Source organism: Schistocerca piceifrons, chromosome 3, assembly GCF_021461385.2.
Source record: "Schistocerca piceifrons isolate TAMUIC-IGC-003096 chromosome 3, iqSchPice1.1, whole genome shotgun sequence".
Lineage (NCBI taxonomy): Eukaryota > Metazoa > Arthropoda > Insecta > Orthoptera > Acrididae > Schistocerca > Schistocerca piceifrons.
Window position 1 is genome coordinate 147214634 of NC_060140.1, and position 18004 is coordinate 147232637.

The window sequence follows — 18004 nt, forward strand, 5'->3', positions numbered from 1 at the left end:
GTCAAGAAATCTGCATCCAATGTCATTACAGAATCATGCAAGCCTTTGATTTAAGCATTCCACTCTACTCCAGACCAGAGGATCACAATGAGTTCTAGGAATCATGCTGCAAAATGATAGCTCTGTGTCCACCCTGTGGGTGATGCCTGTTGCCTTCTTCAAATTATCCAGCTCCCTGTAGGAACTGAGGTTTGCCTCTGAACCCAGGCAGCAGGCATTATTCAGACCAATGTGAGCCACAAATTGCATGCATGTGTACTCAGTGTGCTCAATCACTACTGGTACAGCCTCTTCCACATTTTGAATAAGATCATCCAGCAGGCAAACAGAGTGGTTATTGGACTTCTTCCATAATTGCCCACTATTTTCCTGAGGGTCTCTGTCACCTGCCTAACACGGTAAGTGATTCCACCCTCTGCACTTGTTGGACCTCTCAGGAAGATCGATCAGTCCCAACAGGTGAGATGTCCTGTGCTGGCTCAGATGTACTTTCAGTTATAGTCAGTACCTGAAACCTGTTTTTAAGATATAGGGGACAGTTGAATGACCAGTACCCTCTTTCACCTTCTGTCCAGAGGTTCGCGACCCTGCCACTTTTTGCCAATCACCGTCAGGTAATTGTAGACCAGCTGGGATGTACTAATCAAAAGACATTGTGGTGTCAAGGATCCAAGCCAATGCTATAGGCTCCAGAGCTGCCAAACCATTTGTCTCAAATGCCGCAACACCGCCACAACCCAGGTCAGCAGCCTGTATCCTGTTGACTGTGTGCAACATAGCTTCCAGCTGTATGTCATGAGGCAGCTTAACTCATGGTGTGCTAATTACCCAGACTCTGTCCATCCAGTATTTGACAAAGAGAGAACATTACACATAAATTCAAACCTTTTCAAAACTTTTTTACTGTTGACGCTCCACCAAGTAATAAAGGAAAAAGATGTTTACTGCTTACTACATTTTCACTGTTCATGCTGTAGAATGCCAGCATTGGGCATGATGTTGCAATTTATTATTTCTCTACTACTTTCTCCATTCACAAAATCTTTTTTGCAGACAGAATCCACATATACCACTGAACATACCTGCAAAATTATATCATTGTACAACACAGAGTTCAGAAGACATGGTGTTATAAATATTGAGATGTGTGAAAAAGTACATTGTCTTAAAACTGAGTGCAAACTTTGCAGAAATGTGAGTTCTCAACACGGGCTGTATAAATATTTAAATTTTTTAAAAAAACTGTGTTGTACAGTAGTTCTCTTATGACTATCACATGTGGGCCATGAGAAAGTATGGCAAAATGTTACTTTTTAAATAGGCATATGGGAAGTGAAAAACCTTGTTTGAAAGAGACCAATAAAACTGGTATAATTAGAGTTTTGCTTCTTCAACTGCAAAGGATTTACATCCTTAACATCAAATGTTTAACACATTAGTTAATTTATAAAGGAATTACACATCTGACATTTTTCATACATGGGTGTTCATTGTTTAAAGAAACACATTTTGGAAAGTTACTGGTAGAGGATAATAGGGTAAAGTAAAATAGAAAGGACCAAAACTGATGAAGAAACTTAAAGTGGAACTGCTGAACAAAACATCCCAGAGGCCATGAGGTCACTAAAGATGAAGTACAAGCTCAGATTGAGGAAGGATAGGGAAGGAAATCAGCCGCATCTTTTCACAGGAATCATCCAAACATCCATGTTAAGCAATTTAGGGAAACTACAGAAAACCTAAACATAGATCACCAACCTCCTGAATACAGATGAAAGCCTTACTACCGTGACACCCAGTCAGTAACAAAAGGTTAAGTTGATATTGTTCTGTCATAAGAATGCTTGTGGACTACTGTAACACTGAACCGGCACTATGTGTATAACCTGCTATGAATGGTGTGCTATTCTAGCCAAATGCAAGTTTTGAAAAACAGTTATTTAAAATTTGGATAAAAAAATAATGATCAATAAGGAAAGTGAAAGGCATTAGCAACAGGAAGTAATCCAAGAGTATTTTTAGAAAATTTAAAGTTGTGACTGTTCAAGGATTATTATTTTAGTACATCAACCAGCAGACATGCAGAAGGACGCAGATGAGCTGATGTGGGTCTCACAGTAGAGTAGTGAGAAAGTTCTCACAGATGGTGTGTGTGGGATGTGGTATTGCCAGACCTGCTGACCCATGTGTTTTACTAGCCAGACTGCTTCAGTTCAGTTCTTATTCTGAGTAACTAGCTCAAACCTGGCTTCCTGAGTAACTAGCTCAAACCTGGCTTCTGCATTTCAGCGTCCTCTCAGTTCCATGTGCTTATTTGTTTTTGGAGTTCATGTTGGTCATGTTTGTGTCTTTTCCCATGCCTCTCTCTATTCTGTGTTTGGACACTCTGCTCCCCCATAGACTGACCACATGCCAAGTTTGTGTTCCCCTTTCGGGACCTAGCTCAATGGTTTCTAGATCACGCATCCACCATTGGATAAAATAGTGGCCTTTTCACTAGTTGGATAGTTTTGTAGAATTGTCACATCAATACAGATACAAAAGTGGCAACCTGAGCATTCTTATGCATGTAATGCTTTCTCACATAGCTGATTTTTGGCCACCATGGGCTCACCATTTATTCAATGCTGGCAGGAATAGTGCACCTGCAGGAGCAATAACAGCAGCTGCAGCAGGAGTACCATAAAATGTAGGAGGAGCAGCTGCAGGTGCTGCTCAAACAGAATGCAAAAATGATCCACTCTCACGCCATACTGGTGGTAGAGCAGGCATCTGCAGAGCAGCCTCCCTCCCCCAACACCCCCAATGCCAACTGTCAGTTTCAGTGAGTCTACACAAAGTTGGGAGAATTACCTGCACCAGTTCTTACTGCACTGCCAGATAAAGCGTATTGTTGATCCAGCCACTTCATTTTTATGCAGCAATTAAGGTTTGCATGAAGTAAGGCAAAATTGAAGCCCTCTACCAGCCCTGAAAAGTTTACCACTGAGGAACTCTGTCAGTCACTCATGCAGTATTTTGGACATCAAACCAATGTGTCGTGGGCTCGGTTGCAGTTTAACCATGATCATAAATGACATAGGCAGTCATACGTTGTCTGGATCACCAACCTGCAAGATCTCTCAGGCAAGTGCCAGTATGGGTGTCCCCAATGTGCTACCTCATATGCAGACTTGCCAACTAAAGATGTGGTTGTCTGATTACCACCTGATCCTAGGTCCAAACTAGGGCAGGGTCCTGTCTGAGCTTCGTTAGCCAAAGTTCCTCAGATTGCAGGATCACATGAACTTACAACAGCAGCAAGGAATGTCCTTTACAACAGTTGGCAGGTGGCAAAGTTGGATAAGTATAGTAAACAGCACCTGGTACCCCGTGGCTTTGGCCAGGTAGTCTTGCCTTTCACTGAGCTACCAGTAAAAGTGCCACATGAAGCATGACTTTTAATTGATTACTTCTTTATTACTAACTGTACTCACAACTCATTTTGCAGTGAGTATTCACATATGCCACTGAATCTACTGGCAAATTATATCACTGTACAACACATAGTACAGGAGATATGATATCAAATACTGAGTTGCATGAACAGCTGCATCATACATGACTTTTTAATTTATTATTTCTCTGCTACTAACTCTATTCACAACACATTTCCTAGAAAGTAGGTATGTATGCAACTGGATGTACCTGCATAATCATATCATTGCATGGCACACAGGTCAGGAGTCACAATGTCATGAACATTGAGCTGAGAGAAAAATAAAACTGCAGGGCAAAATTTGCTAGAAATACAGGTGAGATATGTGTACAAATATATGTCAAACATGTTAACGAGGAAAAAGAGATACCTAACTCGATTTTATACATGAAAAATGTGATATGATTCTCAGCAAAAGACTTGTCAATATTACTTGAGGAATTAGAACAGAATTGCAATTTTGTATTGCTGAAAAAGGTGTACTATTCTAATACATAAACTTTAATTTGTTACCATTTAACTTAAGAGTGAAAGTTTTTTATAACAAAAAATTAGGTTTCCTCTGCCTTTGCTATTTTCATTCTACCTCCTCTCTGTTGTTTTAACATGTGTTGGGCATGTTATTCACATTGCACATGTACTACATGTTTGATTTACTTTCTATTTCAGAGAAATATACTATAAAAACTGTCAAACAATTTCTTAAACATGTTTAAAGCCTACCAATGAACTTCTTGGCAACACTTCTCCACCAACCCACCTGTGGTGGAGAAGTGTTCCCTAGAAGTATATTTGTAGGTTTTAAAAATATTTGATGAATTATTTGCATTGACATTTCAAAACAAAATACAAAATCTAATTTTATTTTATCAGAAAAATTGCCTTTGTCTTTCATAATAAAAGGGTTGTAAAAGAATGTGGTGTAATGACTGAAAATCTGTTATTAATAAACATCAGATTCTGAAAATTAGGATACAAAGATATAGATAAAGTCCAGTCTTTGATGCAGTGGTGAATGTACTACGTACCAATTGCTTTTTCTTGAGTTTCCATTAGTTGTGCCCAGCCTGCATAATACATGAACACATTGGCAGCTAAAGGAACATCCCAATCTCTTGTTACTCTAATTTTTATACCCATACTAACAGCAGCTAATTCTGAAATCAGCTGGGAGTTCTGTTGCAACTGCTTACTAATTCTGTAAGTTAAAAATTAAAATCAATGGGCAGTTAAAATTTATCTAATGTCATATTATTTCATTAGATAGAATATTTACATAGTAGATGCAGATTTCACCAAGAAATGACTTTAGTGTTTCATTTTAAAAGACAAACAGGTATTTAGAAAAATGATTGTAATAGTGTTGTTGTTGTTGCTCTTGTTGTCATCAGTGGTAGTGGTGGTGGTGGTGGTGGTGGTGGTGGTGGTGGTGGTGATGGTGATGTGTGTTTGGTCCCTTTACACTGCACTATTCTAAAATATTGTAAGACAAGTGCAGTTAAATTCATAACAAAAATGTGTAGTCATTTAGTTCATACAAACTTAAGACAAAATAAAGAGAAGATCAACAGGGAGTTGACTAAACTGTCACAGAAGGTAAGCAATTTTGGCTGATCATTACACTAAACTTGGACAAGCCAACCGCTCTATAACCCACAAAACTCTGTAGTCTACAAGCTTGTACCAGATCACAAAATACAACAAACATCTGAATCATGTACCATATTCATTTGTCATCAGCTAAAATAGAGGCCAGGTTACCATTTAAAATAGTGACATAACAATGTCACAGTCACCACAAAAAGGTGGACCTCCTCCTAGAATAAAAACTGATCAGCCACATGCAATATATCATTAGGAGATGGATAAAAGCCACACCTCTGTGACCTTACCGCATTGATCTCATCATTGACAGAACAAAGAAGAAGACTACCTCAGCTGGAAAGGTCTCTTTTTTCCAATGACTGCAGTTTATTGTACATAACTTTCAACACATTTTCCTCATGCCAATACATAAGCTTCTGACTTGTTAGTGCAGTAACAGCTCATAGCATAACAGCACATTTCACCACAATGTGTCCCTGGCAAGCTTCCGTAGCCTGCACCATCTTGCTCATTTTCCTATATTTAAATATTCTCTTGTACCTAGGGTACCTAGCAGAAAGCTAATATTTTCCTTGATTTTGTAGTGGGAGAAGAACATTGAATCATTAGGGTTTCTTTCTTTGCTGCACACATCTGTTGAATAACTTGTAAGGCACAATGTTCCACTGGCACCCCAATGTGGTATGTAAAGCAAAGCCTGGAGGTATCATACAAGATGAGTGCCCATTCACCTTCCTGAGGTACTCACTGTTTATGATGATCTAAAGAACAAATGTAGTTTATTATATGCTATGGATGCAGTAAACATTTTTCCTTAGAAACATGGAAACACAAAGTGAAATTTTTTGCATCCACAAAAGATAATCAAGAAACTCACATTTTATACAGGGTGTCCCTGGAGGAATGGTCAATACAGAGAGATGTTCGTTTGACCATGTGGACCACAATATACTTCCAGCATGACAGAGGTCCTCTACATTTTACCAGACATGAGAGGAAATACCTCAGCCACTCTTACCCCAATTGCAGGATTGGTCGTGGTAGTATAGTTAAATTGTTACCAAAATTGCTAGACCTTATATCATTAGATTTTTGTTTATGGGGTTGGGTGAAGTTTGAAATGTATAAACAAAATATTAATACGAGAGATGAACTGCTTCATTGCATCATGGATGCTGCTGCCCTCACTGCACAATGTGCAGCAGCAATCAGACACACAATGAAACATGTTCTCTGAAGAGTGCCCATATGCACTGAAGTTGACAGTGGGCTGTTGGGACATTTACTGTGAACTGTACAACAGTTGTAATGTGACATGTTTGATAATATTAGTGCTGAATGTGTTACAAACAAGCATTTTTCAGTTGATACTTTGCATAATACAGGAAATAAATAACAATGTACATTAAACATGCTCTATCTCAGAAACCTTCAGAGTGCAACATATTGACCATATGAAGTTTTTTGCTTCAAATGATCATTCTTATCATGTTTCCGAATATTGACCATTCCTCTAGGAACACCCTGTATGTGTAGTTAATAGTGATTGGTTTGGTTGAGAAACTCACAATGAGACATAATTCCATGTACCATATAGACAGGTTTCAATTTTTAGAGCTCACTTGACCATTTCCTTGAGATTTAATGCAATAATGGCAGGGAATGAAAATACAGTATGCAAAATTAGACACCACTCTTATCTTTAGCTCAACACAATGAGAAATGCTTGTAGGGTATAACATGCAGAACTGAGCTTCTTCACTGGCTTATCCACACATTGATTCCATTTTAACTCAAACTCCAATGGTCCATAAGGAACTTTACACACTGTGTATCATTCAGTGTATGGTCATTAATGCCTACTTCTGGAGGTAGAAAGTCATTATTGTTTGTCTGAAACAGCATAATATGAGTCTTTGTGTAACTAAGACTTTTGGCTGTGGAGCACTTGTAGGGCTTTCTCATTGAGCTGCGTATGTTAAGAGTTGAGTTCAGACCTTGACTAGTATGTGTCATCAGCAAATATTACAGTTTTTGAACTGCCCTTTAAATCATTGATAAATCATTGATATATGTATTGATCACTGTGATGCTCCACTCAAAGGCTTCAGCAAGACTACCAAATACAAAAAGAAAGAAAAAGAGAGAGAGAGAGAGAGAGAGAGAGAGAGAGAGAGAGAGAGAGAGATGAAGTTGTCTTGCTATGACCTGGAAGTGAATAATTACTGTTCAAGATTAGAATTACTTATTTCTGCTAGCTCAGAAACACTTTCAGCACTCATTTTACTCAATTGTTGGCAGGGAGAGGTGTAATGGGCCTGACTGTACAACTTGAATGTAGGAAGGTATGTGTGAGAGGCTATGGGAGGAATTAAACTTTAAGGCAGGAAGACATGTAAAGCACAGATCCCCTATTTTTAAGCCAAATGGAAGGGAACATTCAGCAATTTTATACAGGATGGAGAAAAATTGTGTCAAAAAATTTTAACCTTGGATGCCTGATGCCATTATGAACCAGAATTACTAATGATGTGTAGGTCAACAATGAACAATTTTTAAACTATGGAAACTTGGCACCACATGCTCCAATTGGCCACGGAGTTGCCCTGTTGCTGGATGGTCTGGACAACACATGACTGCAAAAGCTTTGTCCAATGGTGTGAGGTCTGATGATCATGGGGGCTATGTCCTATGAGCACCTCTGCCAATTACCCGGCAATCAAAGAGTTCATTTAAATATCCTTTCATAGCATGACTGTTATGTGCTTGTTGATTTTCTTCTTTTGTCTTACTTTTTCTTGATGATTAGTACAAAAACTGATTTTACACAATCCAGATGTGATTAACTTCCATTTCATACATATTTATTGTTAATAAACTCTTTAGACAATCAGCTTGTTTGCCATGAACAATTTCAGTTTAATATCACAGGACAGTAAGCTTCACAGGCTATTATTAGCCTATAAAACATTAGCAAACTACATAATTAAACAAGCTGTTTTGAACAGAGCTTTACAGGCTTATGAAGAGTTTCTATGTTGACAACCTGGTGTGGACTGACTACAGAACCTTACATGTTGGGTGCTCATTACAGGCTACCTGAAGTTTTGTGCTTTGCATGGCAGCCTACATGATAGGGTCAGGAAGCATTTTTCCAGGCCCAGACATGTAGGCTGCCCTGAACAGCACGTGCATTGTGTTGGAGTAGTATCGGCCTGCTATATGGATCTGCTCTGCACAGTGGCCTGTATGTCAGGGGCAAATAATAAATGATTTGCAAATTCCTGATGTGTAGCCTGCCTTGCATGACAAGCATGTTGTGGAAGTAGTAAAGGCCTGCTTTATTGAACTGTGCCAATGAGCATGGCTGGGGACAGGCTGAGATGGATAGAGGAGGGGATGAGCACACCAAGAGGAGGAGGAAATAGTTAGAGATAGGGAAGGAGGGAAATATACATGGGGGCAGGTGGAAGGTGTAGATGGGTAGTAGGCAGGTGCAGAAGGAAGAGCAGGAGGCAGAGATGGGAAGAGGGAGGGGAAGCAGAATATGGCCAGATGGAGGGAGGAGGAAGATACGGTCAGAGAGGGAGTAGAAGAAATGAACAAAGAGAAAAGGAGAAGACGTAGAGAGTGGAGAGGAGAAGACAGACAGATAGAAGTGGGACGATGAGGTGGACAGACAGAGAGAAGAAGATGTGAACACAGAGAGGACAGAGAGGGAGAGGAGGAGGTGTGTTAAATTATGTGCCAAGCACACACATGGGCAAAGCTCCAGGGAATATTAATACAATAGATAGAAAAAAATAAAATACACAAAGATAGAATAGGGAGTGGAGTAATTTTTCTGATCAAAAGTGGTATTATTATAAAATGGAAAAATACAGTATTTTATGAGAGGTAAGTTTCATTTAACATGTATGTGGATTCCCAAACCCTGAAAAGAATATTCTGGAATTTAAAATTTTTCAAATGGCTAATAAACTGATCTAGCACAAGAAGAGAATTCTTCTTCAATAAAAAAAAGCACCTTTCCTTCCCTTCTACACTCTGATAACCCATAATTTCATACCAGCATCATCCATCCAACTCTTGTCCTGTACGTGAACAACAACAGCTGGCGGTGTGTGTGTGTGTGTGTGTGTGTGTGTGTGTGTGTGTGTGTGTGTGTGTGTGTGTGTGTGTGTGTGTGTGTGTGGGTGGGTGGGTGGGTGGGTGGGTGGGTGTGCGCGCGCGCACATGCGCATGTGCACATATCTCCACTATATGGTGAGTAGCAACTACACTTTTCATAATATTGTTATATTCCATCCTATATTTTCAATTGTTTGATAACAGTGTAGTGCATTTTTTCATCTCCACTTGTTTTTATAGCTACAGTTTTGGCACCGTTCACGGTAACAGTTCTGTTACTCAGCAAATCAAATATCAGACGAGTTTCGTCCACATTCGCTGTTTGGCTTAGTGCCATGCTGGTTTTCTTTTGATGTTGAATAATACAATGACTGAAATACTCTTGTGGAGTTTTCTGAGATATTTTGGTTTGGTTTGCATGCTAAATCCATGATGCTTCATAAACTTGTAGCACCAACAAATTCCACCCTCAAAGTGTTAAGTTTCATTGTAGTGCTAGCTTGCAAGCAGGTATTTGAATCATTTTGTATTAATTCCAACACCATTTTGAGGGTGTCCTTGAATCCATTACATCATCTTCTAGTTTTCAGTCCTCTGTTTGCACATTTAGTCTTCCTAATTTTTTTCATCTCTTCTTTACTAGCCCACCAATTTAAAATTGTTTTTTCTGTTGGTGGAAGGCCAAAATGCTGCTCAGCTGCTTTTTTTCCATGTTGTTCTGCATATGCAATTTATAGCCCACATCATATGAATATCTTTCATTTATTGCCATTATGAAACTAATTACTAACAAAAATATTGTACTGATATGTACAACACAAATCACTTTCAATTCAGGTTCACTGGCATCATAGACTGCAGTGACACATCATGGGCTAGACAGCGTTCTGGGTTTGTGATAGTGAGGCAAGAGGGAGACAGTGTTAGCAAGCTTGTGAATCCCTGCAACTTATGCTCATTGTATTGGTGCACTGATGCTGCCAGTTGAATCCAGTGTTACCAGATGGAGATAAGTTTTCCTGTGGCATTGAATATATGGCCATTTTTAAGACTGGCAGGAATTTTAAATCAAACACTGAACTTTTTATATTAATTTTGACTATAAGACACACTTGAATTTTGGATGCAATTTTTTGAAGAAAACAGTAATAGGAAATGAGCTATCCTTATCTTACTCTAGTTCATAAGATATTGAAACAGGTTTAGAAGCTGGCACATCCTTAATGATAACTGAAACAGAACAATGAAATATAGAGAGCACAATGATAAGGGAGACACTACAGCAGGGGTCAACAGTAGCAGCTACTGCTGCTGTATGAAAAAGAAAATAGTTTTTGTGTAGCAATTATGAATAATAGAAGAAGCAGAGAATAGTTACAAAGCTTTTATCAGCTGTGAAGAAAGTCAATGTTCAGTAAGAGTTGTCCTGGATGCTGTAAGGAAGAGATAGATCATCCACTGTTGAAGAACTCCTGCCTAGATTTGTGAAAGCTCAGTACATTAGCACTACACATCTTACAACAAGGCACTGGCAGCTGCCACTGGCAAATGAATCCAAGCAGTGCACTGCTTTCCTCTTTGAAGGAATGAGCTATCAATTTAAGGTAACATGTCAGTTTCAACTTCTCTCAGAGCTTTAAACCAAGTAATAACTGGTAATGATATTTTGACATGTGTAGGTGACAGAGTTATCCTTTGTTCTACATGGTAGTATCATTGTGAAATTATGGAGACACTGCTTCAATGACTGTAGGGCCAGTTTAAGACCCAAGTGACAAAAGCTTCCACTTGTGGTGCCAAGGTAGGAGTGGTGCCAGAGGCATCACAATTGTAAGATTTTTGTATAGGATTATCACAATTAGTAGAGAGCAAGAGGGAAAAGGGAAGGGGACAAATGATAAGCTATTTTTGTGGAAAAATATTCTCAAAGTGATCCTGAATGACTGACAGGTGAAAGAGCAACTATCAAATTAAGTAAATCACAACTTGGGGATTTGGAAGATAAATTTTTAGGCCATATTATCAATAGAAGTGGTATTATGCCCAATGCAAAGATGTTATTAGTTATAAGTAAATATCCTGAGCCACAAAATAAGATTCAATTAAAAGCTTTTTAGGTACAGTAAATTTTTATTGTAAGATTGTAAATGGACAAATTATAAACGCTCCTGAGTTGTGTAATTTAACTAAAGCTAAAAGAGACTAGAGGTTGACATGTGTCCACAGGGAACATTCTGATAAAATTCAGTACTGCTCACGTAATGTGCCATTATTATTTCGTCCAACTTTCATGTATTCTTTCTGGATGTATACAGATTCATCAGTTTTTTGGCCAGGATGCGCTATTTTTCGTATTATTGAAGAACATGTTTTGGATGGTATTGTCCAATTGCCTTTACCAGTAGATTACTAACTAGACAAGCATGAAATTATGGAGTTTTAAGAAATTTAGGTATCTACTAACAGGGACTGAAACTAAGTTCTTACTGATCACAAATCTTGACATTTTTAATGAGTAATAGACTATTACATTCGATACTTACTAGATGAGCCTTGGACTTACATGAACTTCACTTCCAGATAAGATATATTACAGGATATGAGAATGTTGTGTCAAATGCAGTGTCTCTAAGACATACAACTTCAAAAATTCAAGAAAGAGGGTAATTTCTCACTTACTTTATGGAGAACAACCAGTATCTTACGGATATTTGCCTATCTTTTGGAAATATTGACACACATCGAAGGGAGGATAAGTATTTCCACAGAATAATCAAACAATTCCGTATAAATCTTGTACAAACATTGACATCTCTAAATAGAAAGTATAAATCAATATTCTGTTTAAGAAAGCTTAGAACAATAAAAGATGCCTCTTATGTATAGCAGAAAAAGGAGTATAGTTTTTAAATAGTACTTAAATATGGGTTACGCCCACTTTTGAGCTAAAAAGTGGTTGTTACACATACGTTAACACTATTATTTCAATATTGTGACTATATGGGTCAAATAAACCCTGCATAGGTGCAGTGTTTGTCAGAAAATTAAAGTAAGTGCTATGTCCCAACATACTGAATTGTTTTCTATAATACCCACTGATTTACAGGACAGGCTGGCTGTGAATTTTTTTGGTCCATTGCCTCATGCTTAGGGAGGTCTACTATGTATCTTAGTAACACTAGACTAAAGTTGCTCATGGTCTTGCAGTAGCGTTCTCGCTTCCCTCACACGGGGTTCCGGGTTCGATTCCCGGTGGGGTCAGGGATTTTTCCTGCCTCGAGATGACTGGGTGTTGTCGTGTCATCTTCATCATCATCATTCATCCCCATTACAGTCGGAGGAAGGCAATGGTAAACCACCTCCATTAGGACCTTCCCTAGTACAGAGGTGCGGGTCTCCCGCATCATCTCCTACACTCCTCAGAGTATGGGACCTCATCATCATCACTACTAGAATAGTGATGTCTGGGAGACCATTATTTTAAATACGTTTGTAAACCAAGGAGACTCTCTGTGCCACAAGCTTTCAAGGAATTTTTAGTATCAGAAGGGGTGAAACACATAATGATATCCAATCCCATCGTCTGGTGTACCCAATGGAAAGAGAGAAGAGAGAATTAGGACTTTTGGCATGAACTTATAGTACAGAAAGACATTCAAAGAGGACTGAACTAGTAATGGAGTGCGAAAAAGTATTGAGTGAATTGTCACACTCCACAATGTTAATGGTATCCAATGAAGAAGGTGGTCATGTGAGTGAAGGCAAACCGCTGTTGCAGTGGGCTACTTGCCCAAAAAAGGATCTATATCAGAACAGGAGAGCAGAAAAAAAATTCAGTCTGTTTCATAAAGTAGATGAAAGAAACAGTGGAACATGGGTGTACCAGTCAGATTCAGTATGGAGGATATGATGGTGGTGGTTTGTAATCACCACTTGAGTTCCAAACCTGATGAGCAACCTAAAAAATTTTTTCCTTTGTGTGAAGGAATATTCCTCATCTTGTTTTGGTACATTCTACTAGTGACGCAGAACGTGGGTTACATAATTGATTTAATAAAGTTTATAGGTGGAGATTAAGATCCATCAGCTCCTGAGAAAAATTCAAGAAGAATTGAAGCAATCAGTTTTATTTTCTGGTGAAATAAACATGAAAAATGTATTGTTGCTAATTACAAGTTAATTGTGATTGATACTTTGACAGAGGGAAATAACAGTCTTTTGTGTTATGTTAAGTTTTATCTTTTTTTATTTTGGTTCAAAAATATAAGTAATAAAGTTTTTATGGGTGTATTTCATATTGTTTGGGGGTTTGATTACATGTAGCACATGTTCAGATTAACCATTTTCTAGAAAGACTGACTTCATTATATTGTTTCCTTTCCTTGAGAGGGAGGGGGCAGGGGCTTGGCCCTTCTCTTGCTCTCTTGTTCTTCTGTAAATATCAATAAACTCTGTAATTCTATATATTTGGTCGTATTACAAAGACCTTAGTTGCCTTTATATTATCTTGAGATATTGGATCAGTACCTGACTTCGAGATTTCATGAAAACTGTGTAAAATTCAAAATCCACACATATTTTAAAAATGTATGTATGTATGTATGTATGTTTCACATCTCCTCCTAAACCACTGGACTGACTTCAACCAAACTTGATACAAATATCATTTACTGTCTGGAAAGAACCACTGTGGGGATAAAAACCATCTACCAAACAGAGGGGTGGGGGTGGGGTGAAAAATAAGTGTAGTCCATGACATGCAAATACCCAGACTTCAATCACCCAATGTTTGAGAACGACAGCTCTTAGTGACTGGCAACAAACTTTACACATAATTTCAAACCTTTACAGAACTTTTCCTCTGACAACCCCCTCAAAATGATAAAAGGATACAAGTTTATTGCTTACTACATTTTCACTGTTAATGCAGTGAAACTGCCGCATCGACCATGAATTTCAATTTATTATTTCTTTACAACTAACTGTATTCACAACACATTTTTTTCAGAAATATTCACATATTCCACTGAATGTACATGCAAAATTATATCATTCTATGACACATAGTTGACGAGATATGGTGCCATAAACACTGAGATGCATGAATGACTGTAGCATCATGAATGATGTTTTAATTTACTATGTTCTAACTAAGAATTCTATTTGCAACACAATTTGCAGACAGTATTCAAATATACCAATGATTGTAGCTGAAAATTGTATCATTGTACAACACACAGTTCAGGATATATGACATCATAAAGACTGAGCTGTGTGAAAACTGTGCTACAGAGCAAAATTCGCTACAGATACACATGAAACATGTGCACAAATATTTGTGAAATATTTTAAATGTATGTAAAATATGGATACTGTAACAAAGCTGCAAGTAAAAATCTCCTAAATCCATGGATCAGTTTCAACTGAACATGGTGCACATATTATTTACGGTCTGGAAATAAATCATGTTTGGGTAAGAGCCACCTACTCACTGTGGGGGTGAGGGGTAATAACTTGATGGAGAGAGAAGATGTGGAGGAGGAGACAGACATGCATAGGAGGGTGGAGAAGTTGAACAGGGAGAGGGGGGGAGGACATTGCCAGAGAAAGGGAAGAGGGTGGGAGGGGAAAGGAGAAGATGGACAGAGAGAGAATGACATGGATACAGACTGAGGGAAGGGATATGAGGAAATTGGCAGGGGGGGGGGGGGGGGAGGAGGAAATTGATTTAGAGATGTGTGAAAAACTGAACTTAAAGGGGGGAAGAGGAGATAAAGGGGGAAAAGAGGTAATAGACAGGGAGGAGGGGAGGAGTAGATGGACTGTAGAAGGGTAGGAGGAGATAGATGGAGAGTGGTGGGTGAAGGAGATGTACAGAGCATAAGGAGGAGATGGACTAACAGAAGATTGGAATAAATATGTACCTGGACAGCAGCAGGTACTCAGCTAGTCAATGAATATTTCTAATAGATGAAAAAGACATTATTAATCAGTATATTTTAATTTACACAAGCAAGGAAATACATTAAAAAATCTAACAATGATCAGTTCCAAACTCAAAACAGTATCTACCCTTATTTAAAGAACATATCCGAGTATAACGATAACATTTCTGGAATGATCTACACAATAATAATGAAATTAAATAATATACTTTATTAGACACACCTGTAAAGACATCTATTTCTTTCATGCCCATTAAATTTCTTCCATGAATTTTCTATATCAACAGAAATTTGCACAGCAGTATTTACATCTTTTTCAGAACTGTGAGTAACTGTTGTCAGCACTTCCCCAGAGTCAGGAGAATGCACTTCTGTGGCATTAGTTCCCTTTTCACTATTACTTTCAATCCACTTTCCATTGATAAATGGACCAAACTTTTTTCCTGATAGCCATGCCTGTATGTACAAAATAAGCACCATTAGAAACAACTTGAATAGGTCATGATAAAAGTAATAGTGTGCTTGAAGGTGGCAGGGGAGGGGGGTGGGGGTGACTTAAGAAAGAAGAGAATGGATGTAAGGAAGAAAGGTCACAGTTTAATGGTTTGCTGAGAGCTTTATCATTAGTGAGGGCGCACTCTTACAAGGACAGGGAAGAGAGCTGGCTGTGGCAAAGAATAGACAATTAATACACAAAAAATTAAGCTTTCTTTTTAATAAGACTTCACTGCTAATATGCTGAAATAGAAGAGTGTAAATATGATGTTCTACTGATTGCCGAAAATTCACTTATTACACTGCATCATAAAATCGTCACATGTAAACAAAGAAACTGAGTGTTATAAAAGCATAGCTAGCCCATGATAACACCATAATGTTTCAAGTCAGCTAAAGCACAGATCCATGCTTTTTTATTTCAACTTGCAATTGAGATGAAGAGAAATGTGAAAGTAGTTGTTTATATGACTATAAATGTAAATGATTAATTCACAGATATGTAAATTATAAACTAAATGAGCATGCTGAATCTGGAACAGCATGTATCTGTTAGTAACATATGTCATACCTGTCACAAAAGAAGAGACAGTTAATATTCTATGAAGGTTTTAGACAGTAAAAAATGCTTAACATCTACAGCTAGACAACTTGGCTTGGTTGGTGGTAATAAACTATATGAATCAGTCTCTCTATTAGGGAATAATGTATAAAAATCCCTGCAGAAGCTGCTGAATTGGGCTTCATATTAAACAGAAAAATGTGGCACGGCACTTAAATTTACAAAATGTATAGATGTTACTGCGTAGAAAGAGAAGGTTGGCCTCGTAGCCTTCAGGATTCATAAATGGTCTGACTTTGAACAATTATATGATGTCCTCTCAGTTCATATCAGAGACCTGTTCTGCAGTGCTGTAATCGCCTATGCTATGCCCATCCTAGGAAGCAAAGCCATAACCAGACATCTGGCACACATTGTGCTGGTCTCCAGGAAGTTAAGGAATGTGAGAAACACACAGCCACTATTTGTGATCATTGGTCATAGGGCCAAACAATTAAATATACAGAATGTTCAGAATACCTCTGACAGACGAAAATTACAGTGTGTGCCATTAGAAGACATAATGTACCAGCATGCAATGACTCAAATGACCACCATAACACATACAAATGTCTCCACAAGAAAATTTGCGAAATTTCTGACATACATAAAATTCTGACCAAGAACAAAATCACAAAATGAAACAAACATTTGTAACACAAGTCAGCCACCTCATCAGACACCTTGTATTTAAACAATATCAGAAACTCAAAACATTGAGTAGAATCATACCCATAATATCTTCAACTTTTGTGGTCCTGTCCTCCTCAGTTGCGCGTAATACTACGGTACATTGATAATTTTCACTTATGGACCGTCTGACAGCAACTGAATAAAACATAATTTTAGTGCCATATGCGTTTCACCTTTATTTTCTGCAAGGCATCATCAGTGGCAGGTTGCGTAGACAGTTTCTTACATATTACGCTCCTGTTGCATTTTTGGTGTTGTTCTTCTTCCTATGAGCGCCAATTTGCTGTTTTTTCCGCATTCCACAGCACTATGCACTGAATGCTTGTTTTAATGCAATGATGATGCCTTGCAGAAAATAAAGGCGAAACGCGTATAGCACTAAAATTGTGTTTTATTCAGTTGCTGTCAGACGGTCCATAAGTGAAAATTATCAATATACTGTAGTCATACCCATAATAGTTCAAGAAGTAACTGTGAGGCAGAGAAGACAAGCAAAAGCAGCAGTGAGACTAAACAGTGCCTGAAAGAGAAAACTCAATTCCAGGTAACACATACAAAAGCTTTTGGATGCTTGACAAAGACCATACAACTCCAATAGTAATCTTTATCTGTTTCCATTGCAGCCTGCATGCTTCAATAAGGTCACACTGTACCAAATGGCTTAATTGATTCAAATTGTAATAATATGAAGTAACATGTTGCTAATTCATTACTGAGTAGGAGTCTTCACAACGGTGGGTTTTGTTTAAAATACAGCTCAATAAGGAGTAACAAAAACACCCTTCTTAATTTTATATGTTTCAAATATCAGCATGTGCTATATCTGAAGCACAGTTATTACTAAATAAACTATTTCTGTTTCTGGTTTTAATTTAAGGTGAGCTAACAGAGATTTTGGATATGTGGCGAGTGCACTCATTGTAAGAAAATGAAACTCATACAAAATCCTAAGATATAATCATCAATATGTACTTCATTCTGCTACCATATACATTTACAATAATTAAATAAAAATAATATCAGTACACAGATCACAAAGAGAGACTATAATGAAAC

General features: G+C 38.0%; 1 protein-coding gene across 1 annotated transcript in view; it reads right to left on the reverse strand.

The window, feature by feature from the left end:
• The window catches only part of LOC124788233 (putative aldehyde dehydrogenase DhaS), a 201867-nt gene that overhangs the window by 111459 nt on the left and 72404 nt on the right, over nucleotides 1–18004 (reverse strand). The window contains exons 2-3 of the mRNA XM_047255416.1: nucleotides 15383–15615; nucleotides 4507–4676 (exon numbers count right to left, since the gene is read on the reverse strand). Of these exons, the coding sequence (XP_047111372.1) occupies nucleotides 4507–4676; nucleotides 15383–15615 (403 nt within the window). The remainder of the gene's footprint in view (nucleotides 1–4506; nucleotides 4677–15382; nucleotides 15616–18004) is intronic.